Source organism: Corvus cornix, chromosome 2 (assembly GCF_000738735.6).
Source record: "Corvus cornix cornix isolate S_Up_H32 chromosome 2, ASM73873v5, whole genome shotgun sequence".
NCBI lineage: Eukaryota > Metazoa > Chordata > Aves > Passeriformes > Corvidae > Corvus > Corvus cornix.
Window position 1 is genome coordinate 9367690 of NC_046333.1, and position 27242 is coordinate 9394931.

The 27242-nt window shown below is 37.1% G+C and overlaps 1 protein-coding gene across 3 annotated transcripts in view; it reads right to left on the reverse strand.

Annotated features, from left to right (window-relative positions):
* The window catches only part of NCAPG2 (non-SMC condensin II complex subunit G2), a 44794-nt gene that overhangs the window by 11503 nt on the left and 6049 nt on the right, over nucleotides 1-27242 (reverse strand). For all 3 annotated transcript variants that reach the window (XM_010394865.4, XM_039549649.1, XM_039549648.1), the window contains exons 4-21: nucleotides 26659-26773; nucleotides 26027-26184; nucleotides 25177-25311; nucleotides 20009-20103; nucleotides 19093-19162; nucleotides 18324-18410; nucleotides 16112-16207; nucleotides 10442-10567; nucleotides 9202-9381; nucleotides 8040-8192; nucleotides 6180-6402; nucleotides 4817-4944; nucleotides 4175-4348; nucleotides 1826-1896; nucleotides 1411-1564; nucleotides 1066-1239; nucleotides 461-571; nucleotides 208-351 (exon numbers count right to left, since the gene is read on the reverse strand). In XM_010394865.4, coding sequence (XP_010393167.3) covers nucleotides 208-351; nucleotides 461-571; nucleotides 1066-1239; nucleotides 1411-1564; nucleotides 1826-1896; nucleotides 4175-4348; nucleotides 4817-4944; nucleotides 6180-6402; nucleotides 8040-8192; nucleotides 9202-9381; nucleotides 10442-10567; nucleotides 16112-16207; nucleotides 18324-18410; nucleotides 19093-19162; nucleotides 20009-20103; nucleotides 25177-25311; nucleotides 26027-26184; nucleotides 26659-26773 — 2394 coding nt within the window. The remainder of the gene's footprint in view (nucleotides 1-207; nucleotides 352-460; nucleotides 572-1065; nucleotides 1240-1410; nucleotides 1565-1825; nucleotides 1897-4174; nucleotides 4349-4816; nucleotides 4945-6179; nucleotides 6403-8039; nucleotides 8193-9201; nucleotides 9382-10441; nucleotides 10568-16111; nucleotides 16208-18323; nucleotides 18411-19092; nucleotides 19163-20008; nucleotides 20104-25176; nucleotides 25312-26026; nucleotides 26185-26658; nucleotides 26774-27242) is intronic.

The following is a 27242-nucleotide window of genomic DNA, read 5'->3' on the forward strand; positions in this document are numbered from 1 at the left end:
CAGAGGAATGCAACAGAAAACAATTCAAAACTAGCTAAAACTCCATCCACATTATATTGTCAAATGATTTCTTTGAAGGGCAAATCAAGATCAGGGGTAAGGGACACTGTTAAGTGATGACAAATGCCATTGCAGTTTGTTTGCATACACATTGCTACATACAGCTTTTCACATTGAAAGCAGCTTGATTTATAAGAATCCTCTAACCTGGATAATTAATTCAGAAACATTACTGTGTATTGATATACCATCCTCTTGATCACTTGCTAGTATAAAAGGTACAACTTGACTTTCTATCCAAGCACCTGTCTCGTTCAGAAGTGAAAGGTAATCTTCTCCTTCTTCAGAAAACTGAAAAAAAAAACAAAGGGAAGTTTACCAAATGCCTTTCCAGTTGTTTTGGAATTTCCTTATACTGTCAACTGGAACTCCAGCTTATTTTGGAAAGCTATAACCATACCTTGTGCTGAAGATGAATACTCAACCTGCAAAAGAGGCTGAAAGCTCTTAGGCTAGTTGCTTGATTCCAGCCACCAGAATCTGCTCCTTTCAGAACTGATCCAAGAACCCTCTGAAATATCAAGGTGTACATCTATATTTTTCAGAAAATCCTTTCAAAGGTTTCTTTCCTCAACAGCTTTGAGCAAAAGGTTAAAAAAAACCCCCAAACCCATAAAAACAGCAAAGCACCAACCCCAAAAAAGCAACAAGCGTACTTCAATTACTTCCATTTTGCAATGCCATAACTGATTTTCAGACTATTCCTTATTTGTATATTCTGAAAGTCAGGTCCCTTAAAAACACTCACCACTAGATCACAAAAATTTTGAGACACCTGAAACGGAGAAGTTGGTTAAAATCTGCCATCTATAAACAATTCTGAACTACTATACTTCTAGTTTAGAGTATTTGTTTGAAGTACAAATCAAAAGGAAAACCTTTCTACAAAGGGGGACGGGATCATGAACTTCATTTATTTGTTCTTGCAGGCCTTTAGTTTGACTCAATCAATATATGGTTATGCACTTATTTCATAAGCACTGTTTATGGTATGGAGAAAACTACCTTTGCAGCACCGAGGATTTTCAAAAGCTTCTTCAGTTTCTTTTTAGGAACAGAAAGGAGGCAACCACGATTGACAGGATGAGTCAATAAATACTCAATGTAATCAACTGCTAAGTCTGGTTTTGATTCATGTGTTACGTGGATGCGTACTCGACGTTCACATGTTTTAGTATTCTAAATAAGAAGGAAGCAAAAAACCAGTACAACTCTGTTAGTATCTGACTTTAGAACCAATTTCAAAGCAGAATAATATAGCATTAAAAAGTCTTATTCTATTAAAAAAAAGCATGATGCCTTAATGCAGTCTGGCAATTCCTTAATTCCCTGTTGTATGCATATACACACCTTTGTTGGGGTGAGTGTGTCAGACAGCCAATCACAGGCTAATTCCATAACGTGCCCCACTTGACCCCAGCGACACAGGCAGTCGATCAGGGTAGAATATTTGCTTTTGTCAGCTCCACTGTCGATATTTCTGAGTTTGGAAATCACACCACAACTTAAAAGAAAATAGACAACAAGATGTATTAACTTTACATCGATAAGTGCAGAAAAATCCAAAGAAAAACAATTAGTACAATACAAACAAAGGATTTACCAATGGCTTAGACAGACGTGAACATCACAAATTTTACTAACTTAACACAGTATTGGCTTAATTTATCCAAATGGGCATTTAATACATCAAGTTGTCAAAAATTAACAAATATAGCCAACAAGAAATTTCTTGTCATTCACAGTTTGGATTTCAAAACAGTACCTGAACGTAGGAATAGCAGCAGGGGGCATAAAGGATGCCAGAATAACCAATGGAGTCATGCACCGCTCATCCTAGGATAAAAGAATTACATTCTATGACATAAATGTACAGGCACACACATGCAAGCAAAACCAAAGAGTAGTACTGAAGAAGTATGATTAAATTTTCTCAGATTAAGGATTTGCCTTTTTCACTACAAATGGAACTGAAAGGAGCTCAAAACAATATGTGGCTTGCAACCTGAAATGTCTGATTCCCATTCTTGGAGGTCAATTATTGATTATTGTATCCTTCAGCTTTCTGACAAACTGCCAGAATAACTACCATGAATAGTTATGACTCCATTAGGTTAATAATCATTGCAAAAGAAATAACAGCTCTACCTTACTTTTTTTCCCAGTAGTGACTAATGTTTAATTGCACAACCACGACACCATCAAATTCCTCTCAAGTAACCAGTGCCTTAAATGAATATTCATTCACATCACAAACTTATTAAAGGACTCTAAAGAAAAGGGTTCTTATGTAACAATGGTAATCTTTAATGGACTATTATTCATGACAATATGTCATAATACATGGTCTAGGCCACAACAATCTCACTCAGGTTATATAGAAACCAACCTATGTTAAGAACTCTTCAAATATCATTTATTTCTATGTCCAAGCTTCATGAAAATAGCGAAATGAAATTATCACCTACTTAGCAATTCCAAGATCTAAAACCTTTTTTAAAGCTCATATTTTTAAAGGAACATTTAAAATGTATTTGTAGCTTTTTTAGGAAAGAGACAGGCTGCTTCTGTATGTTTGTAGCCTTTTAGGAACTAAGCCTCTGATGACAGTTCCTTTTAAATCCAAGCTGCTTACTCGCTATAAGAATATCAAAGTCAAAGAGGTTGCTTGCTAAAGCTGGATCTTGTCTGTTCACCAGACCCTTTCAGAAGGGATGCTACATCCTCTACCAAAATAGATTTGGAATGCCTTTGACAACTTCCAAATGCTTTCAGGGTAGAGACCATTTGGTGTATCTGTGCTGCAGAATATTACAGAGCAATGAACTGCTTTTCACTCCCTGATTATCTAAAGCAAAGTTGCAGTGGAACAGCCACCATAATTCACGGTGCTTCAGCATAAAAGCCATCAACTAAGAAAAAGACATCCAGTAGATAATCCTTCCAAATGCACTCTGGGTGCAGCAGCCACTATTGGCCACTCTGATGATGGCATCCTCCTCAAGAATAACACTAAAACAATTACAGCAAAGAGACTGACAATTTGAAAATGACTGATTTTAATTAACTTAATTAATTGCTTGTATCAAACCAAAGCAATAAGTAAGAGCATCATCAGATCATTGGAGAGTAGATTCAAATTAGCAGAAACCTCAGAATCACAGAATGGTTTGGGTTGGAAGGGACCTTAGAGACGATCTTATTCCAATCACCCTGCCAAGGACAGGGACACCTTGCACTAGACCAGGTTGTTCCAAGCCCCATCTAACCTGGTGTTGAACACTGCCAGGGATGGGGCATCCACAGCTTCTCTGGACAACCTGTGCCAGTGTCTCACCACCCTCACAATAAAGAATTTCTTCCTAATATTTAATCTAAATATACTTTATTTTAGTTTTAATCCATTCCCCCTTGTCCTGTCACCACGTGCTCTTGTAAAAAGTCCCTCTCTGTCTTTCTTGCAGGCTCCCTTCAGGGACTGGAAGGCTGCAATTAGGTAACCCCAAAGCCTTCTCTTTCTGGGCTGAACAATCCCAATTCTTTTAGCCTTCCCCTTTAGGAGAGGTGCTCCATCCCTCTAATCAGCTTGGTGGCCATCCTTTGGACTCACTCCAGCAGGTCAGCAGGACACATTTGGCTTTCTGGGCTGCAAGTGCACTCTGCCACCTCATATTCAGTGAAAAAGGAGCCTCAGCTGCTTTGGTTGTAGCTGAATCATAAGAAGTGGTGCTGGTGGAAGAGTCTGGGCGACAGTGGGTAGAAAAACATATGGACTCTAATGGACACTGAGTATTTATTCTACAACAGCACATTTGCATTTACTGTTTTCCCAAAGTTCCAAAACATTCAAAAGAATAAAACCCTAGAAAAACCTTACAAGGAGAGCAATTTATTGCATCAGTATTTCTGAGCTGACTATTTAGATAATGGTTCATTTGTCAGACACTGCAGCTGGAGAATAGTTTCTATCCATTTGTGGGATTCCAAGAAACTTGCTGTTGTTTGTGGTTTATAGCAACAATGAAAAAGAATACTTAATGCCATAAAAATAGATAAAAGACATAAAACATGAAAGCATCTGAAGAAAATACAGGAAAATCTAGGCTTTCTTTACCTGAAATACTTTAAAATATTCAGGAAGTACAGAAGCAAACTTCCTGATAGCATAATCTTTGGCATCTTCATTGTGATCTAGTGCTCTGTAGATACTTCTCCAGAGTATTACAGTGATCTCCAACAAACTTGCCATGCTGGCCACATCATTTACTGACAGCACATTATCCAACACCTGAAATACAAACACTTAGATGATATTACCCTTTTCAAATAGAAATTTAAGTTAAAATAAGGCTTAAAAAAACACTGAAAATCCTTCTAGTCACTTTACAAAGGCATTGTGGTTGCTGTAGACCATGAACTCCACAATTCAGTCTTGCTCTCTCTAACTTCACATATCTTACAATGGTAATTTAAAAAATAATTTAACTGCAAAACCAAACCACTTTATAATCAGTACTGGAATTAGGCAAGTATTAATTTAAAATATGCTTCATATTCCTTCTATCTTATTCTAGCTACTTGACCAAATTTCTGCTATCACAAGACATGAAAACCCAATAATGGCAGTTCCCCCCCTTGCAGTACCACAGATGCCCAAGGGCTTTCCTTTAGACTTCTGTCATATCATTCACTGCCTATGTCTCAAGCACCACTGAAAAGAAGTTACCAGAATTTAGCATAAAGTGGACTTTCTTACACTTTTGTTCTCCTTTTCACTTCCATCTTCATCATCATCATCATCATTCCCACTATCATGAAGACTCTCCTTCCTTGCTTTCTGGATGCAGGCATTCAAGCAGCGCCGAATAGTGAGCATCAATTTAGCTACGTTTAAACAGAAGAGAAATAAATTAGACATTTACTATTTGCTAAGAATTATGCTAATAAATGCTTCTAATTATAATGCTGGAAAGCCAGTATGAAAAAGTAGGCAACAGAACCAGAAAGAGCTAGGAAAGAAAGGAGAAAAATTTCTTGTAAAGGAAATGGAAAAAACATGAACATATTTTATATCCTCAAGTCTGAAGAAGAAATGGCAACATTACATCAGGTTCTGTAATTTTATTGTTAAAACAGTATACTAAAAAAAAACCCCAAAAAAACCACCACCTTATCAAATCAGAATCAGAGTAAGCTCCTAGAACTCCTACATTTAATCTGGCTGAACTGTTAACTTAATGAACCACATTCAAGAACACATTCCCTCCTATGTCAACTCCCATTCCCTTCTATGTCAATTTCCATTCTTTGGAAAAGATGTCATAGCCCAACCATTGCACTCCTGAACAAGGAGCTCAGCTCTAGAAAAGGTGAAAGGGTTATGCCCACTCTGGTGGAAGTACAAGGTGATTCCATAACTGTGATTTCATAACTACCTTATCAAGGTGATCAGCTGGGAGGCAACGGTTTGGGCATTTCAACCAAGTCACTCCATGCTGATTACTTGGGTTTTATCAGAACTCCTCTGAAAAAAAATTTTCCTGATTTTACTTGGTTCAATAGCACTTTTCCAAAAAGCAGTGACATTCTGGGCAGTACATGCCCTCTTCACTGAAACTTTCTGAAGGAGGACTTTTTAGATTTTCTCTGAGCAACTTGAAAATATTGATCCATAAATCCCACATAACCAGATTATCCGATGTAAACATTTTTTCAGTTTCTGTAGAATCTTTCACATGAAGTTCTCAAATCACTTAAGGCACCAGGGTATTTTGCTACCCTATTTCTACATAAGAAATAGGTATCAACTGAGATAGTTTTAAGGTATGTGTGGGGAGAAAGGGGAACAGAGGGACCAGGTACCACCACTGGCTGGAGTGTACAGTACAGCATCTAAGAGCAGAAATGAAAAGCTTTGATCTCCTCATTGTTGAAGAAGATGATGACTTTGCCAGCAGTGCTTATTGCTGGTGTCCTGAATTTCAGAAACTACGAGCTAGTATTATACTAAGACCAAAAAATCTAGCAAAAATGTACCACTTTTACAGGAAAAAGAAAGAAAATCATTTACATGGTGTGGTATCAGTAATTCCACAAACTCACAAGGTTTTGCACTTTACCTATATTGGTGGGGGCAGTAAATTCATAAGCGTATTGATAGAACTTCCTGGCTGCTGCTGGATTCATCTGGATCAGAGCGACACAGCGCTCACACCACACATCCTCGGGCTGGTTAATGGGGAAGAAGGAGTTCATCAGGAGGTTCACGATGCGCCGCGACACAGGCCGAGAATCGGCTTCAAGGCGAGACAGAAGATGCTCCATGGGACAGATATTCCAGAACTTTTTAAAGTGAGAAAAAGATATTAAAAGGAGTTTTAAAAAAATAGAGGAAAAAACCATCACCTTCATCAAGTGATTTCCATGTCAATGGTCTAAACAAGTATAAGGAGCATTTACCAGAAAAACATGAGCATTTTTTATATTTACTGAACACCAACATGTACTGGAGGTCACATTCTGCTGCAATAATGTTATTTTGCTGTTCTAATGTTTCTGGTTTTCTAAATTTCCTCATATCTCTGACTCACTGGCAAAATTGTGGTTCAAGCAATTTCAGTTCAATATGTATGCAATACTAATGCAATTCCATAGATACAGGGAAGAACTCTACAAGGATATCACAATAAAATACAATTATTTTTCATTATGTGCCATGTTTCCTATTCTCCTTACAGGACAAAGTAGGACCAAACTACTTTCAAGTATTGTATACACCTTAAAAACCTGTATAGATCAACACCCTTTCCAAAACCATCCCAAGCCCTACATTACTAAATACTGAATGCATCCCATTCTTAGCCGAGCTCTAGTTTATTTGTAACACAGAAGTCAAAGGCTATGAAATTCAGAAAGACTACACAGATGTTATGCCAGCAGTAACACTACATTTGTAATTTCTCTGAGAAGATTCTGAATTAATTATGCTGGACAATTTCAAATTAAAACAAAAAATCAAAAAGAAAGTATTTTTCAATGCCAAGAAACCTATTTGACTCTTGAGTAGCAATATTTGCAGCAGTTCATTACCCTGCAAATTCAAACTATGGACGCCCCTATTAGAACTGCCATAAAGAGTAAGTTTGAAGTGATCCCAGGACTTAGCAGAGATACATATTACAGTTTTTAAATCAATAGGAAGTTACTGAAAAACATCTAACACTTACTACGATTTTTTTTTCTTTATGTAAACCTGATCCTTCCTTCCCACCAAAAATTCCTGACACTGAGAATTATCTTTCTTCTCTGTCTTTAATGGCAGTGAATTCAGAATAATTCACAAACCAAGTGACCTCAGCCACTCCTTGTATGGCTTCCCCCCTAGACCCTTCATCTTCTTCACAGCTTTCCTTTGGATGCTTTCTAATAGTTTTATGTCTTTATTGGGCTTAGCAAGGACAAAAACACAGCTAAATTAAAATATAAAATTGAAATTAAGAAACTATTAACAGTAGAGAGTGGAATAAGAGCTCAAAGGTGCTATAATGTAATGCTTGTGGCTGGAAAGTATCACCCTAAATAAGACTCCACAGCAGAACATAAAATGCATTCAAAATTACTATAAAAAGACACCAAAATCCCGAGGGATGTGCCCACAAAATACAGACATTACAAAAACAGGAGAATCAAAGCAAAAAAGCTACTGGGGAAAGGTGTTAAGCATTTAGAAGAGTCCTGCCCTGAGCTGGGCAGCCAAGGGAAGTGTGGTTGTACCACTGCTCTGCCCCACACATCCACAGAGAGAACAAGGGCCCACAGAGTACTCAAGATACCACAAATCTAAGAGTATCACTACAGCAAAGCAGGTATTTCTTTCCTTTTAGGAACACCACAGCAGTCTCAAAATGTACTTTTTTTTTTTTTTAAATAAATGCCTTGATTTTGTTTCCTTGCTACTTATCAAGCATCACTTGTCCTACCTTAGCAGCCTTGGTAGCCTTCACTTTCAGTAGCATATCCACAAAAGCCACCCGCACTTTCTCGGAATTGTCATGAAGACTGTGCTTGGTTGCAGGCAGGAGATGTTCCAGCAGTGGGTGACTTAGCTTGTTCTCCAAAATTATTGGTAGGCACTAAAAAAACCAAAACCAAATACAGAAAGAGCTGAAAAATAGTTAGCTAAAAATTGTTGAAGAGGACCACGACATTTCTCAGGTTAAATAAAGCAGGGACAGATACTGTGAATGCTTATTTTTCTTGTAATACTTCAGTAAAAACTGCTTTGATTATTTCAAATTTACAGTGAATTGTGCTCAGTGAACTCACTTCAGCTGAATCAGATCTACACGGAGACCATGGTCTTGCCCTCTACCTGAGGGCACACTGTATAGTATCAGCTCTCTAAAATACACTGATTTCAAATTAAAAACACATCTATTTGTTACCAATTTGTTTTTAAATTAGCACTTTCTGCTTATCCAGTATAGCTCCCCCATGAAGCAGTAGTGGAGCAAGTGAAGATTAACAGGACGACAGCTTCAATTTAAGGTTGAACTGACACAGACACAAAATCTTCAAGTGAAAATGCTGCTTAGGGAGTTCATTTTTCTGTCCGAGCTATCAGTTATTTCTCACATGCCAGAAAGATGTAGATGAACTAATTCTAACATATTGAGCAATGCAGAGGAGGAGGCATCCCCAGACAAACTGTGGAATTACATCCATCCAAACCTCAGACACACAAAGTGGAGTACAAAATCCTAATTGTGCATGTCTTGGGGTGTGTTAAAGCCAGTGACATAGGAACATCCTGGAACCTGTCTATTTATATTTTCAAGCCTAACCATCATTTCTAATAGCTAAAAAAACTAAATTATCGGGTCCAAACTGTGTGTGTACAACTGGAAATTCAAAATGGTTGAGTCAGAAAGCAAATCAGTTACTATTTTAAAAGGCATTTTTGTATTTCAAACATGGCTTTTATGAAATGTGCAAGACTTTCATGTATTAGGAATTCTACTGCCTAAGACGTTTAGTAGAACAAGTAATGTCCTTGATTTAAAGTGGCCTATACTAGAAACCTGTACATCAAATAAAATATAAAAATGACAATCATGATTTTAAATTTAGAAAAACATTTACTTTAAAAACACAGCATCGAACATCAGCAGATGTTATATCACATGCCAGCTCTCCAGTTATCTTTTTTAAAAGATCAGCAAGAATTGTCGGAGGAATCATCTCCCAGTATTTGGATGTTATCTGAGTAACTCCAAGTATCCCTGTAGAGCGGACAACTGGATGAGGATCTTCTAAGAGACTCTAAAACAAACAGAAGAAGAATACTGTGAGCATATGGATTATTGTAGCTCTACTGCTGTTTGACATGAGCCTATCATAAACAAAATGCATTCCTTTTAGTAATTATGAAAATTGTCATACAATAAAAGAACTGTAATATTAATAGTCCCTCAAGGCATTTTATGAAAAAGAAACCAAGGAAATTTAAATCAGAAGCAAAATTAAGATAACTATTGACCAACTTTTTAAATTGGGCTTTTGAATTTTTTTTTTAAATAAACAAAATTGAATACCTTTTAGTAATTATGAAAATTGTCATACAATAAAAGAACTGTAATATTAATAGTCCCTCAAGGCATTTTATGATAAAGAAACCAAGGAAATTTAAATCAGAAGCAAAATTAAGATAACTATTGACCAACTTTTTAAATTGGGCTTTTGAATTTTTTTTTTAAATAAATCAAGTCTTGCATTTGTGACTTAATTAAGAATATTTAGACTTTTACTTATATGAGTCTACACTGATCACTGTTCCTAGGAAATGACAAATAAACTCTGAAATTCATTCAATTATCTGATGTTTACTCAAGAATCCCCAAAGATTTTCTTAATGAAAACACTATGTCCATTCTCACCCATCTAGACTGGTACGGAGATTTTTAGGTTATCTCCATTATACTTAATTTCAGAAGCATTTAGTAACACAGTACTGAACTTTCATTGAATGCTTCCATAGTAACTATGAAGCTCTCTCCCCCAGTCCAAGGTTAAATAAGGATCAAGATCCATTATTCATGTGTTCAATCTTTCAAAGGCATCTCTCATTCACAGATTAATGAGTTACAAACCAAAATATTTTCTTTTGAGAGTTTAAAGTGGTAGATAGCATCTGCAGAAAACATACTACAGAAATTTAAAATATTAGTTTATTTTTGTATTTTCTGCACCACAGAACTCTATTTCCCTACAAATACTATCCAGAAGTTCTATAAATTTTAATTGCATCAACATTTAATCTTATTTTTTGAGTTAGCTTTGATAAAAGTTTCATTTTTAACATTTCAGTTTCATTAAAACTTACAAAAAGTTCTTCAAACTGTTTCTGAATTTCATTGTCCATCTCTTCAACCTTAAAACTGGGATCACGAACAGGAAAAGCATCAATGAACAAAAATGCTGCATTTGCTCGAACTTCTGAGTTTTGGGCCTGTTACAATGGAGGAAAAATATTTTTTCCATAAGGACAGACTGTTAATATCCAAAGGTGTGTATCCTGTCAAACACTGTTCTCCAAATTAACAAGTTAAGTGTTTTTAATTAAGTAGATGGAAAAGATGAATTTATAAATGGATAGAAGAACCTAAAGTCACATACGAGTTTTAATGTTTTACCTTATATTTCTGCCCATTCAGTAAAAACTGAGTTATTGTTACAATCAGCTTTCAAAGCATATCAGCTTCAATGGCCCTGAGGAATCACAGTCAGAGTTCTCCTGCTTTCTGTAATGCTGAATAAATTAAAGGCAGCTGGGATTTCTGTTGGTGCCCTTAAAGCTCCTCTTCAGGACAGAAGACTCTTGAATTCAATCAGATTGAATTAATTAACTTGCTTGTCAAGAGACAGGTGATTTAATTGAAAAGCTCAAGCCTATTGCTTCAAGAAAATAGTATTTAGTAACTAAGTACCAGAAAGCCTGGAGAGTAACTTATCCAGCAAAAACATACTCATTTCTGCATCTCTGCACATAAGTAATAGCACCATGTTCTGAGGTCCAGGCAACTCATCAAAAATCTATGGGAAGCCTCTCAACCCTCAGAGATTTTACCACATTCAAGTTTTCTATGTACTCCACTACGTATTTTACTGGTTGTAGAACCCCAAATGCAAAAAAAAAAAAAAAAAAAAAGAAAAAGGTGCATAATTAGACATTCATTCAGTGAAAGATAATTGACCCAGTGAACTCTTGAAGGACAGAAAAAGAGAGCAGGCAATAAAAAGATGAAGAAATTCAAGGCATCTGTCTTGGGGTGACTTTACGATGTGTATCCCATATCACTGCCCTATGCCCAGAAATTAATTTTTGTGCCTTTCTATGCCTTTAAACTGAGCCTGAGAAGGGGGAGGAAAACCTGAGCAAAACTTTTTCAAAGCAGTTTGCAGTTTGTTCAAGGTCACACAGAGACAGAGACTTTTTTTCAGCTGCGGCAGGAGAGTGAGAGGGAAGGGAAGCACCCGGATTGCTTTTCTTTCCAGTCAGCAGTTTTTTTTCCTCAGCTCCTTTTCCTCCAGAGAGTTGAACTTTTGTTTTCCTGGGACTTCATTTTTTTCCTTTTCTCTCTGCTGGACTGTTTCAACATCAGAATACATTGGGAGGACTTTCCACTGAGGCCTTGGCCCTGGAGGTGGGCCCACCACCCCGTCCCAGCTCCAAGGAGGGGGAGAGAGAGATCTACAGAAGGACTCTGAAATTTCCCCCAGGTTTCTCTCAGCAGAGCGGGAGGTTTTATCATTTAGCATTATTATCCTTTTCCTGTGTGTTTGTTAAATAAATAGTTTTTATCTCTTTCACTTTCCTTCAAGGAAAATTTATTTTTTCCCGAACCTGGTGGGGGAGGGGTGGTTGTAGCCTGCCTTCTCTCAGAGGATTTCTAAATTTGGCCAAACCGGAACAGCATCACAAGGAGAAAGCTGAAATCTAACCACCAAACTGCATTTATCAAAGCAGTGCAGTGATTCAGAGCCTCTGCTGACTTCTCCTGGAAAGAAGAGAAGGAAGAATTTTGTCCAGATTTTGGGTCCAATGAAAAAAAACCTCTCTCAATACAACTAGCAAAGTAGGACTAATTTTAACAGCAAGATGAGACAGGTCGGGTGTTGGGGAAGATGAAACAGGAAAGCCTTATAAATATGATTGCCTGACAAAAGATTTTGGGAATATGAAAACTACAGGCGACATCAAAATGAAAGCCACTTTTGAAATACCAAGTCTTAGTTACTGAACAACTGGAAAACAATGGTATGGCCGACTGAATGTAATCCCCTCTTGATTGAACAATACCCTCTGCTTGCAAGCAGGTCCAAGGGTCAGAGCAGACCCTACTAGCTCAGCAGAAGGGGTCCAAAGAGTAGTTTTTAGAAGTTAAGATGTAACACTCTATGGTAATATAAGAACTCTTATAGGCTGTATGTAAATGCTATAGGATTTGTATCTTGTATTAGATTGGTTAGTGACAATTAGAATATTCAGTACAGAAGATGATTTATTGTATTGTAACCAGGACTTCACACACTCTTATTCCACTCTCTCTCTCTCACTCCGCTCTCTCTCTCTCTCTCTCTTTACTTACTCGCTTACTCTCTTGCTCTCTTGGGCCTGCTCCGAGCTGCGGCTGGCAGCTCTAAGCAGTGCCCCTGTACCCACGCCCTTTGCAATAAACCGCACGTTCCAAGATCTGACTTCAGAGATCTCTCGTCTCCGTCCGTCCCGACCGTCCGACCCCCACCAAAGCTCCCGCAGTCGGGGAATCTCTTGATTATTCTAATAATCTCATTTTGTTCTTCCCTTGTCATAAAGCACATTGAAATCAAAGGCAGGGAAAAGAAACATGGCAATAACCATGTAATATTTTGACTTGAATAAACTAATGACAAATAAAACCAGAAAAACACAAAAGAAATGAGCAACAATTACTTCATTTACAATCTGTTTTGGGTTTCTCTTCTTGACCAATCCTGATATGGTGGAGTAGAACCAAAACATTCCATATTCTTCAAGTCAACAAAATTAATAGGAATTCTAAACTGAATACTACAAAAGCAAATAAAGCCCATACATACAGTCGTTAGTTAGGGATTTGTGTTTTCCTTTGCTTATCACGGATCATGCAAACAGTTCAAAGGTGAGAAGATCATAATTCTTAATTCTAAGCTACGAAGCTGAGAAAATCCTTCAACTTTGAGCTCATCTATATCAAGAATTAACACGTAACAAGATGATATGTGAATTCAGGGTGAAATAGCTCTTCTGCACTAACATTGCATGTGAAAATTAATTCAAATGTAGTTTTGTGCAATAACCTAGACCTTGTCTACCATAGCCATTCCAGAAAGTTAATTTCCATAACTTTTTAAGTACATTACACTGAATTCCATTAAACTCACTTTTAATTCTGAACTGAGTACCCACAGTTCAAATTCCTGCCTTTAATTAACTGGAATTTATCCCAAATGTATTTGCATATTCAGGCTCGTACAACGTCTTCACAGAGGTAGAACCTAAGACTTTAAATTCATGGCCTGTTTTAATCCACACTGATTTTTCCAGGCCAGAGCCTGCAGTTATTTAAATGACTAATATTTCTTTACCATTACGCTTGTACTATTCTGAGGAACTTTCAGAACCTTTTTAAACAATATTTTAATTTTTTCTTCAGTTAATTTTCATGGCTTTCTTTTAAATTTTATCTGGTCTTACAGGTTCTGAAATTCAGTTCAAACTATTTAAAACACTGCTTCCCCAGAACATGTTAGTTTAAATGTATGGGATGTTAAAAAAAAATTTAAAAAGACAACCAAACACACCACTTTAAAGGAGTCACTTCCTTCAACAGCTTGAATTCCTGGAGGAGTGGTTCTTGACTTTTTCAGCTTGATAAGAAATAGCTTAATCACTACTTACCTCACTCTAAATATCCATATTTTTATACCCATGTATCTTCTTATACTAACAGCCAATCACTACACATCTCTTTTAAGTTTGCATGACACTTGCTTTTCATAATAAGAACATGAAAAAAGATGGAGTTACATATGGGCTTATAACTATAAAAACTTAAAAGTTGCATCAAAGCTTATAAAGTACGTGTTGGTAAAAGCCCCAAAAGAAGTTGTGCAATCTAAGTATTTGCAAAACAAGCAATTTCAGAAGAAACAGAGAACTGTGCATCACAAATGTGCATTCTCAGTTTAAAGATTGCAGAGATGCAATCAAGTGTTTTCAGGATGAACAGTTCTGGAATTTGGTGTATTCTTACAACTGAAGTATTTTTGCTTTCTGCAAGGAGGAGTAAACAGGCCTTGTATGTCCCTTCTGTTTCATAACCAGTGTTCTAGAACAGGATTTGTTCTTCACTATAATAAATTAGGGATATGGCTAAAATAGGAGCATCAAACTGGTTATCTAAAATTAAAGTGACATTTCAAGCTTTGGAGTAGAATCCATACAGTAAGGACAGTTATAAGCTTCCCTTCTTAGTTCAGTATCTTAAACTACTGGTTCAAAATGCCAAATAATTCATGCAGTACTATATGATTTGTTCTAGCAATGGAACCATTAGTGATGTGAAAATCATGAACAGCAGCTGTTAAAAACTTCAACCACTTCTGGAATCAGGAATTCTCCCACTGTCTTGCTGCAGATCAATCATTAACCATTTTTTTCCCACAAGACACATCTTCTGTTATATTTCTCCAAATAAATGTATGCAGATTTAATAAGGTTTGACAGAATCTTCCTCCAAAGTACTCTAGTCCTACATTTGTGTCCTGGGCCTTGGAAAGTGACTACAACCCTCCACTGACAGACAGCAACTCCCTTAAGAATGGAATACTGTATTTTGTTAACTAACCAAAAATCAATTAAAACCCCTATTCTTTTTAGAGACAGAAGTGTAGAAATTAAAGGAAGCCATGCTTTGTAGCTATTTTTCTCTTGCACTAGGACATACACGTTTCATCCAGAAGGCTCCTTGCTTATATTAATTCTAAAGGGATGGGATCCAACCCTTACATAAGGCCAAACAAGATACTGGGTTAGCAATGACTGTTCATCTTCCCACCTCTACCAGAGGGTTCTGTTGAAACCAAACAGCTCTCAGCTCCTTCCTGTAGCTCATAAAATCCATTGTAAAGAACTTTTTAAGTTAATAGTAAATACTTTCAACTTTGAGAATTTCAAATACCTTTCTCATGGCTAGAGAAGATGCAGTATGACTGACCAATAAATGAAATATGTTTACCAGAATTTCATTTGGCTGTATGTATACACTCTTACAAACAGGGATTTCACAATCTCAGACAAAATAAAAGCTGTTACCAAAGAAGGAAGCTTAGCTCATCTTAATCACAGAATGTAACTGAGTAGACAAACTGCAATAGGTTGCCATTAGTCTGTGCATTCAATCCATAGGAGGACATACACACACACACACCAGAAAAGAAGTAAGAAATTTCATTCTGAGTGCACATCCATACCATGAATGTCTGTACATACAATCAAACTAGAATAAAAGTTTTTCTAAATTAAAACTCTAAGAAATTCATTGAGCTGTATTCTAAGGCTGGTAATTAATCAAAAGGTGAAACTAAAATATCCTCTGAACATTTCTGGCTTTGATCAATAAAACACTGATAATTCCCTAAAGATCTTGGAAAACAGAATACAAGATTACACAGAATTTTCAAATTGAGAAGGTAAGAATACCAAGTGCAATCCTGGAAAGAACTCTAGGTACCTGTAAACAAAACTGGATTTTACAAATAAATTATATTAAAAAATTAGAATATTATTGTGCATGCTATGCCTAATTACAACTTGCAAAGTTACTCAGCTACATCTGTGATGTCAAACATTCATTTTGGGTTTTGTAGCTATTTCATTTTAAAAGCAAATAATAAAAACAGAAGATGTGGAAGGGACCCAAAATTTAATAGCTGGAGGAAGACAGTCCTATTTTCTGAAAAGGATAATTACCTTCAGTGCTCTCCAGAGGATGGGTTGATACAATCTATAGAGCATTTCTTCAACTCCTTGACGAACTTTACTTTGCTTATGAAAATAACTCAGCATCTAAGAAAAAAAAAAAAAAACCAGGCCCAAAACATTCAAGAAGTAGTAAGGGGTTGTCTCATTTAATAATTATGTAACATCAGTGTTTTCATACTATGGAAATGATAAAACTAAACATATTAATTGACCCTATATTTTACTGAAAAGTCTCAAAAATAGTAAAATTGATCTAATAAATATAATATTTTATAACTTTATAGAGTCAATAAGTTTGTATAAAGATCTACAACTAAGAAATAAACATGGCTAGAGAATTTCACAGCAACAACTCATTTTTCATTACTGTAAAAAACTATTTTTAAAGTAACTGGCAGAAAGAGTTTGAAACCATGAAATTATGAACATCAGATAAATAAGCCTTTTCTCTGTTAAGAACAAAGGAACTTATTTGGTAAGTAGAATTATACAAATAAAAATGTACAAACATAATACATTTTTTATGCATTGATGAAAAGCAAGTATCAGCACTCCTTGGGACTCAAAACTGTGCTTAATTAGCTAAAAATCTTGTTATTTTTGTATCTGAATTATGCAGAAAAGAAAGTGGAAGACCAGAGCAGAATATGAGAAAGGACATCATATAACTTGATATGAAGAATTCCTCCACTCGAAACACTGGTCAGTTTGAGCTGTGTTCTAAGGTTGGTAATTAATCAGAAAGTGAGACGAGATCATCCTCTGAACATTTCTGGCCTTGATCAATACAGCACTGATAATTCCCAGAAGATCTTGGAAAACAGAATACAAGATTACAAAAAATTTGAAAAGAAGCTGACCCTCTAGTGGTCAGTTCAAATTTATTCCAAGACCTACTCCACTTGCAGCTCACACTCATATTTATTCACTGTCCTCTTTCAAGATCATAAGCCTCTGAGTCTGAAAACATGAAATGCTCTGTCAAAAGCCAGGAATCACAGAACAAGGGAATCCTACAGCTATGAGAAAACAAAACAGAACAAACCTGCTAAAAAACCAACGCCAAAAATAAACAAAAAAACCCCAATATAACATTGTACACTCGTTATGTATGTCAAGCTATATAGTACACACATTTTACACTCTAGAGTCTGTGTATTTGGAAGGAGGCATGGGAGGGGAAGGGACATGGATCAAATACAAATGTCTTAAAAAGCTCTGTGGACTTCTCACTCTGCTTCAAATGTTCTGCCCATGACTAAAAGCCAGAGATGGACAACTAGAATCAAGGCTTGTCCCTATAAACATATATAAACCCCCTATATATAATAAAAATTTTAAAAGCCAAGTTTAATTTCAGACCCATCTACTAAGTTTGCCTCAAGAAGGTTGTGACTTTTCATCCCTATGATCATCTATGGAATGGTCAGTTCTGTAGGTAAAGAAAGCATAGACAACAGACAACAAAACTATTTCTGGCACTCTGGAAAATCCCCTTCTATTTCTACTTTTGAGCAGCAAAGAGAAGTCTGGTGCAAAACTATAAGCAGGTTCCTCCTACTGTTTCTCACAATGTGCTATTTTTTAAGTATTTGTGGTGGGTTGGCCCTAGTCACCAGCTAAGCGCCCACAGCCATTCACACACTCCCTACTCAGTGGGGAAGAAAGAGAATTGGAAGACAAAAAGAAGTTCAGGGGTCAAGACAAAGACAGTTTAATAAATGAAGCAAAGATGACCAAAAAAATCCCCAAACAAGTGATGCAAACGCAATCACTCACTACCTGCCACAAGCAGACCAATATTCAGGCAGTCTCCAAGCAATGGCTACCTCCCAAGAACCCACTTTCCCTCAGTTTGCTGAGGGAATGATGGTTGTATGGCATGCAATATCCTTCTGGTCAATTTGGGTCAGCTGTCTCAGCTGTGACCTCCCAGCTTCTTGCTCATGCCCAGCCTAGCCCTACGGAACACGGGAGGAGAAAGACTTGAGACCACACAGGCACTGCTCAGCAGCAACCAGAACACTGGTGTGCCACCAGGACACCAAACACAGCCCTACACAGGCTGCTATGAAGGAAAGCATTTCCATTCCAGCCACACCTGGTATAGTATTTTAGTATGAAATGGAAATTTTCCACTGTATAGCAACTGATCTCATTTTGATGCTACTAGCTCATGTCATGCTTTCCAGGAACTTACCTCTCTAACTTTAGAATGAACAGAAGAACTTCTGGGAAGATGAATTCCATGATGCATGAAATCCTGAATGCAGTTATATTCAAGTACCTACAGTACAAACACACACATGCTCCTGTTAACACAATAAAACAATAGTAACTACTGTAGCCGCACAGCAACCATATTTTTCCCTAAAACAAGCAACTGAAAATAGTATCTGGTATTATTTCTTACTTGGCTTCTGCTTGGCTCAAACTTTTCTATGCTCAGAGCCTCAGTCTGCCTCAACTGATTTTCAAAATTTCAGAATATACAATTAATCCAATAGTCAGAAGCTAAAGCAGGGTAAATAAGAATATTTGTTACCTGAAATTTTGCTCTAGCATTGTTGTGATGCTGTAATTATGCCTTTAATCACTTCCATGGAAATCCACAAAAACTAGATAAATACTTGAGCTATCAACTATACAGACTTGCACATACTGAATAAAAGCTTCAATAATTCATCTAACTGGTGTGTTTAAGAAAAACACTGTGTATATGCATAGTTGTGTGAACCAATATTTCAGCAGCAGAATTAAAGGTGTTTAACTGCAGCTAAGCTGATCTCAGTGGGAAAACATTCAAAGCATGACATATTGGTACTCCTTGACAATGCTGAAGAGGCCCTTTCCTTAGGGAAATAATTCTTTAAGGCTTGGTTAAGGCCCCTCTCTGAGGCGGAAAGTCATGAGTCTTTCCCACCTTGAAACTCAAAACTATCCAAATGAAATTTCAAGCATAGTGTTACCTCTATGAATTCTCCTGACACCTTCTTCCAGGCCCTGAAGTAAACTTCTGAAATGTATTCCATCAAGGATCTGTATTAACATATAGGAAGAAACACTGTCAAGAAAGCATATTAACCATATCTATGTACAGTTCATAAAGGTGAAACGTGAAGATTTTTACACATACCAATTTTGTTCTTAATTCTGTTCATCACCATGATTTTTAGAAGAAGAAATTCTCTTTTTCAAGTGCACACCCATAACTACCACCTTAAACTCTTAATTAATGAATGCAAGCGCTATTACATGGTACTTGAAATATCTCTTAAGGTGGGAAAGTCAAAACATTCAGAGATACTTTATCATTTATGTCATGATGAATGCCTTAAATTCTTTATAGAGATGTACAGGTATACATTATTTTACCTGAAAGCATTAGAAAGCCTCTGATTTTAATGCAAAGAATCACTTCTGCAATATTTCACTGAATAATCAAAGAAAAAAAGTCTCCACGTTTTCATCCGTCAGCCAAGTTCTCAGGCTACGATTGATCCTGCAAGTCACCTCTTATTAGAATGTCTGTATATAGAATCCTATCTAATTAATTTAGAGGTTGCTCATAGGAAAAAACAGAAACACCCTACAAAAGAAGAAATGGACCCACAACCCTCACACAAGCACTGCAAATTTCTATCGAAGTCATTTGCTTTAGCTAATGGCAAATAAACATTTACTACTCCTACAATTGTATGCCCAGGCACATCAGAGCAACTATTAAATGAAGTTGCTGAAACAATGCAGCAGTTATATTCAGAAGATTTGAGGGTTTCTGGGTCCTGGTATATTATTTCAATACATGAGGTATTTTTAGAGAGCGAGACAAACAAGATTTTGGACAAGCTCTTCCTAATTAAGTACTCTAACTAGGATGCATACCTTGGAAAGAACTGTAATTGGTTTTTAACAGTTCCATGTATCATTTTAATGAAGTTTACATTCCAGCTGAACAAAAAACTCAGGAATCTTCTTCCCTGTGGGGAGGGGAAAAGAGGAAAAAAACAAAGGGAAATCAAACCTCAGAAGAATACCCAATTTAAGAGGTACCTCAAAAATCAGTCAGTACAAAGGAAACTACATCTTTAATTTTAAAATGCATAGGTGAAACAGAAAAAAAATTTAAGATACTTAATTATTAAGCAGAATTCAAGCATTACTTTTATTCATACTGTAGAAAAAACACAGAACAAATGAACATGTGATCACATATCTGCCTCCATTCCTTCAGTGTCCATTCTGTTTTGGTGTAACTTGAAGCAGCGTTCCAGAATGGTAACAGACTGTGCAACTCAGCACCCTCATCAAAGCCAGATCACTGAGCTCTGCCAAGTGCAACATCATTCCAAGACAACGCTGGAACGACAGTGAAGGTATAAATAAAACACTACCAGCACTGGACACAGGAACATTTTTAACAAAGCCACAGAGAACAGCTGGGCCACTGAGGAAATTAAATGTTCTGATCAGCAAGGACAATTCCTTTCCTCTTGCCACATGAAAGGTCATATTGCAAACCTCCTGGAGTTGCTTTCATTCATGAAAGCAGAAACATTATTTTTCCCAAATTAGTTTTCTTCCATCTTAGCAAGTCAGGAACAATGATGACAAATCTGATGAGCAATAGAATTTTGCAATAAAAGGCAGTGGAAGGCTGTGGATGAAGGAAATAAGCCAATGCTCTTCCAGAATCAGCAAGATCTGCCCAAGGAATTGGAGCCTTATACAGTATCTGTACAGGCAGCCTCACTCTGACTTAGCTTACAGATGAAGTAGTGGCATCCAGCTTCTAAGACTTAAAAATGTTTGATCATACTTAAGGGTGAGTCAGCCAGTTGCAAGAGTCCTTTGTATCTGTCAGCTTTCTAGCCAAAAATAAATTAGGAAAATTAATAAAGGAAGTGCCATAGTAAAGAACACACTGGCAGAAGTGCAAAAGGGTCACTGAACAATTAGCAGAGGTTCAGAGGCAATTCCATTGAGAGTTGGACCAAGAGTTGTGTTCACACCTAAGACAAAGACAAAACAGAGAAAATAGAACACCAGTCACACTTGGAGTTGGAATCTCACAGAGTAGGGGAGGGAGAAGGAAGCACATAGTTGGAAACTGCCCTGTAGTGCAATTGATAGCTGAAATGCCTTTGAGTGAAGAAGTAATTCAGAAGCTCATAAAAATCAAGACCTAAAGGCTAAATACAGCATCAAGATTCTTGTCTACAATGGAATCCTTCCTGTTGTCAACGAGAGTTGCCTCTATCTCCAGCTTTGGTGGCCTAATAGAAATATCCAGGAGTCCCACTTGGCACATCACACATCAACATCCCTGACAAAACAAAAGGTCAAGGGAGTCTTAACCTACAGCTCTTCCCTCAACAAGGCAAGGATGAGGAAAAACTTGAACTCACCTCATCTGCTACAACCCCAGAAGCAAGACAGATGATAAAAAGCCAAAAAATAGATTTCAATCAATTCCTTTTAGCCTTGGGTTTCAAAAGATTGAGCCTACTCCTGAAAATTATGGTAAGTGCCTCTAACTTAATCTGCTGCTTGTGAGTAATGGATCTGAAATAATAACTGGTATCAACATTCTCATTATCATGACAGGTAAACTGGTGATAGGTGAATAAGACTGTGAACTTGTCATTTTTGGGATTAATGCAGTATCAGAATGTTGGGTGTCTGGTACTCCTGTGCCTGTGGACACAGAGCACGTGGCTTTGTTCTATACACACACAGAAGGTTAGCAAGGAAAGAGAATACAACAGACCTACCACAGTAACATGCTCTGCAGGCTCTGCAGCTGTTGGACTGGAAACCCCATCTGAACAAGAATGTTTTCATAAATCACAAAAGTCAGAGGATCACTTCACTAATGCAGCCTGATAAAAAGCCTCTGAGAAATACTACTCTGTGTTGAATAGCACAGCCTGGGAAGGCAGAAACACTGAACTCCCTGATCTAGCAATGAGGTATAAATGTGCAATTCTCTATCAGTTTAATCTGATTTAGAACTGATACACTGCATTCCTGACCCTTCCCTTCCTTCAGCCTTGCATATGATGAACCATTGCAGACAGTTAATCTGTCTGAAAAACAACCTCACTAGGAAAAAACAGCCACCTCCTTCAATCAACCCATGGTATTACTGCTTGAACATCATACTTTGGAAAGGAAAAGAGGAATGCTAGCCCATGGCAACACAGGACCATTGGAACCTGGAGTTATAGCAGCTGAAGCTGCTATGATGCTATGCTCTGGGATATGTACTCCAAAAAACTAGGAATACTTTTCTTAGGAACTGTAGGACAAGTCTGCAGGCACTAAAGGGAGTATTAGGCCTGATACACAGAAGCTCAGTTTCGTATCAAAGCAATTCATATAACACAGTGATATTTGGTATTACTACGAGCATTTTAGAAGCAACACAGGATGCAAGAAGAAGTCCAGCAGAGATACTGGGGGAGTGTTGGTTGGTTTCTTGTTGCTACAATCTACCAATTAGTGAAATGAGCCAGGAAGGGAAATTAGAGAACACACATGAGGTGTGTTATCACTGCAACTGAACTCCCACAGCATGCAAATCCCAAACAAAAGGACTTGCAGCAGAAGTGCAGTGCTTTGCAAAGGAAAATGCTTTGAACACTTTGAATCTCCTGTCTGCAGAGCTAGGAACATCCAAGCTGGTTACCATTCCAGATATGTCCTGGAAAGTCATATATTGAAGCTGGATTTCTGTTCACAAACTGAGACAAGTGAATTTGGATGTTTAAGTCCCTAAAATGCTAATTGTCTGAAGAGTGATGCATGTGATCAGCTGTTTAGTTACTGTTTGATGGAGCTGAATTGTTCTGTTGACTCTGCTGACTAGGGTTAATACAGCACACACCATAAGCACAGCACAATTTTACATGCCCAGATGGTTTTCCAGAAGGCAGAGATCTATGACAGTGTTTTACGTGCCAGCCCCACATGGGTGTCTGAGGCAACTTAGGTCATTTAATGTAGCATGGGTCATTCACTCAAGCAATCAAGTCCTTCCCAGGACCTGTAGCGATTATGCTCCTGCACAGATGTCTAAACTTATTTCAGACACTTAATTTAACTGAACCCTGTCCTGGGATCTTTCCAGAATGGGTTATGGTTCTCCTTTTATTTTGAACTCTTATCCTCCAGGATGTAACATCACTTGTGTATTGGGCTGGCATGGCAAGGTTTTGGTAGTGGAGGCCAGCAAAGGTTGTTTCTGTGAGAAGCTGCCAGAAACTTTCCCCGTGTCCAATAGAGCCGATGCCAGAGGGCTCCAAGGCAGACCCACCACTGGCCAGGCTGAGCCCTTAGGCAACAGCTGGGAGCTGCTACTTTCAGTCAATCCTTCCAGCCAGAAAGTGAAGAATCCAGAAAGGATTTAAACCGCTAATGATCAGATGACACAGCAGAGAGTGCAGTAAGGTACTCTCTATATCCACCTAGAAAGAGACAGACCTATGAAAATGCAAACGTGACAAAATGTCAAGAATCAGAAATCACTGGGAGAGCAAAGAGAAAAATCCTGGGCAGAGAAGCGAATGTGCAAATTTGGCCACACTTCGCACATTCTTGTAGAGCAAAGGGTATGAGTTTTAATATGGCAGGAAAAATATTCATTACCAAGTCTGACTGCCACTGCTTTTTTTCCCTCATATTTAAAAAAATCAAAACAAAAAAACCAAACAAAAAAAAACAAAACAAAAACCAACCAAACAAAAACCCACATAACAAAACCACAACTTATATACTGAAGCCTGTGTTTCACTCAAAACAGAAAAGCTGTGTAGTAATTAACATGTTGTACTAAGTCTCACACAACTTGGAAGAAAAAAATAACTACAAGAATTTGCTTCTGAAACCTAGATACCAGTTGTATTTTACATATATAATTACCAATTATTTACTGTGCCTACATGAAGACAAAATATTAAAATGATACAGTGGATTTGAATATAACAGAAGAAAAAAACATATAGAATCAAATATAGCTAATGCATTTTAAGTACTGGGACAAAGAACACACACAAGTACACATTTTTTTCAGAGGGCAAAAAATTACCTAAAATGAAATACACCAAGGACACAAAACTAACTGTAAACTCTGTCAATATAGTCTTACCTGTCTTTCCTCTTTCCACCCATATTTTCTCTGTTTCCATTCCCAACTCTCATATTGTCTTAGTACATCCCAATTTTAGTCAAAACTAAAATAGCTTAAAATATGATATGTAAGTAACAAAAAACCCACCAACTTTGTGGCAGGTATCCAAAACCCTGCTCTATCAAACATTTCACCTAAGTCCTTTGCTATCTCCTTTTTCAAGATGCCATATCCTCATATTAATGCCATATTAATGCAGCAATCTCAGAGCTCATTTTATGACAGAAGTTCATATATTCCATAGGAAAAGGAATATATCTATTTTAGATGCAGGGAGGAGTCAGAACTTCAGAGACAAAGTCAGGTGGTCTGGTCACTTAACCAGAAAACAGGCTTGGACACCACTATCCTGGTGCGCAGGCACAATCTAAAAACAACAAAACAGCAACTGTTCACTAAGAGAAAGATACGTAGTTAAATAAAATAATTCCCATTTTTCTGTGAAGTTGGTTTCTTTTTATGCTTTTAAAACAAAATATGGCAATGCAATCTTCTAAATGGAGTCATTTAGAAAGAAAATTATTTTGCTACAGTTACTTGTCTTCAATAAAAGAAAAACTGCTATAAAAGAAGAGAATTACACCATGGAATGATTTTAAGTATCAAGGGAAATGCAATGGAAGCAAAGCACTTGATTCTTATTGCCTCGAGATACAAGAACTGGACAGAAGATTTAGACATAGACTTTCACACTTCAGGCTGGAATAGAAACAAGTTTTTCCAAATGAAACAGAAAATCAACCATTTATAGCTTGGAGTCAGAGCTGATGTGTCTCATGTTGCTACCCGCTGTACTGTAAAACTATTAAAAACGACCAAAGCTAACTGGCACAAAACCACAGTAAGATAAAAGTTGACTTACCTCTTCTTTGTTAATGTATTTTACACTCATAAAACACTGAAGTAACAAGTCTTTGACTTCATTACTCTCCTCTGAATCATAATCAAAACAAAGTAATGTCTGATGTAGATTCCATACACGAACTATATCTGCACCCTGACAGGAAAGAGAAAGCCCAGATTAGAGTGGAGTAGGCATGGTTTTAATACAAAGAGGCATTGAAAGGATTTTAAATAATGAATTTGAAATTAATTGTTACAGACAGATTTTTAGGTTGTGAAATTATGAACATTAATTTCATCACATTACTGGGAAAAAAAATACACATAACTACAGAAATTCTGACTTCCAACAAATGAAGACATGCTCAAGTACAGAAAAAAAGTTGCCATTTCATGCAAAATACATTAAAACCACACCATTCCACTTTTTAAACTCCATACAATACATGCAGTTAACAGGGAAAAACAGAAGAAAGAAATAAGGATACATCTATTTTGTTAGTGCAAAAGATGTGTATCACAATACTACAAGTAGCTCACACATCTTGAAAAAAGAATTTCAGACAAATAGAAAAGAAAAATTATTTGTAGACAAATAAAGAGCAAAGGAAGATGAAGCTTCCCACAAAAGTTGTCTACTTCCAATCTAAACTGACAAAAAGAGTTAATTTCTATAAAAACCTTGGCCATTGGACTGGACAAAAAGTGAAAAGATTAAAAGGAATGCAAAAGAAAAAAATCCAGTTCACTTGTGAAACTGATGCCAAAAATCTTTAAAATTTGTTCTAGAGAAGGCAGTGTTTTATTGTAGGGATTATCTTTGTGGAAATATTCAGTATAACCTCAAAGTCAATATAGCCTCAGCATACCGTAGCAGCTTTATTCAGGCTTTTTCTCATCAGAATGACAAACAGAGGCTTCCCCAGCTGCTCCTTCCTTTCCAGCCCCTTCTCCCACCACATTTCACAAACACGTTGGATAGCGTCCTGTAGGATTTTTTCAGATGCAGGTAATGCAGGAAGAATACCTACAAGAGTAATTAAGTAATTATTTACTGCAATGAACCAAGTCATTCCTGTGAAACAGTAGTCTGTTAGCACACTAACTATACCTCACAGTGTCAGCTAGCTCCTGCCACATCTACACACCTTCATGACTTATGCTTACTGCAGTATTTAGGCAACTCTAAGGTTTTGCCCAAGTTTTTGGATCAGTAACAATGAAATACTGAGTTTCCCTTAAAAGTAATGTGTCACTGGATAATCAAAGTTATATTCCATTGGGTGAACAGCTGGGAGAAAGAAAATCATTTACATTCCAACTTCTAAATTGTGCAGCTGATTTTTAAGCAAACACTCCCTTAATTTTGTCTCATAAATATGAACTTAAACCAGTACCAACTTTTCTCCTGTGAATTCTGTTTCATAGGCCAGCTGGATTTCAGTCAGATCAAAGAAACAGTCTCTGTAAAATGCTGTGTTCTGTACAGAGAAGTACTCACGATTTAGTATAAAAGCGCATTCTATAAGAGCTTTGTAGTTTACATTTTCATCCACTGCAGGTATGGAAGCAGTAACGACAGCTGCCACTCCTTGGATCACGGCTACACTTTGTTTCTGAAAGAAAGCAATGTTGAGGAAACACTCCTGCAGTTTATTTTGGACTCAGAAAATAATTCCAACAAGAAATAAACCTTAGCAACAGAGAGCAAAGCTGAATTGTTATTATGCTTCCCCTTTGAAAAAGGAGCATACTGGCACCCAAAACCTACCAAATAAGAGGCAAAAGCATAGATTTTTAAAGTACATCTTTTCAAAAAGTTTGGAAAGAGTTTTCAGCTCCAGCTAGTAGATAAACTCTGTGACTGTACACGTGCATCCATTCCTGCACTAAAATCCTCATCTGCAACAAAGCACCCACTCAAACACACATCCATTTCAGAGCTGAAAAGCCCCTAACTAGCAGGGTCTTGTGCAACTCAGAAATGTTTACATCTGGTGACTTTCTCTCCAAGTGTGTGATTCTACAGGCCTCTGAATGGATGACTGATTTTTCTACAAGCCTCTAGGTTTCTCCAGTGATTTC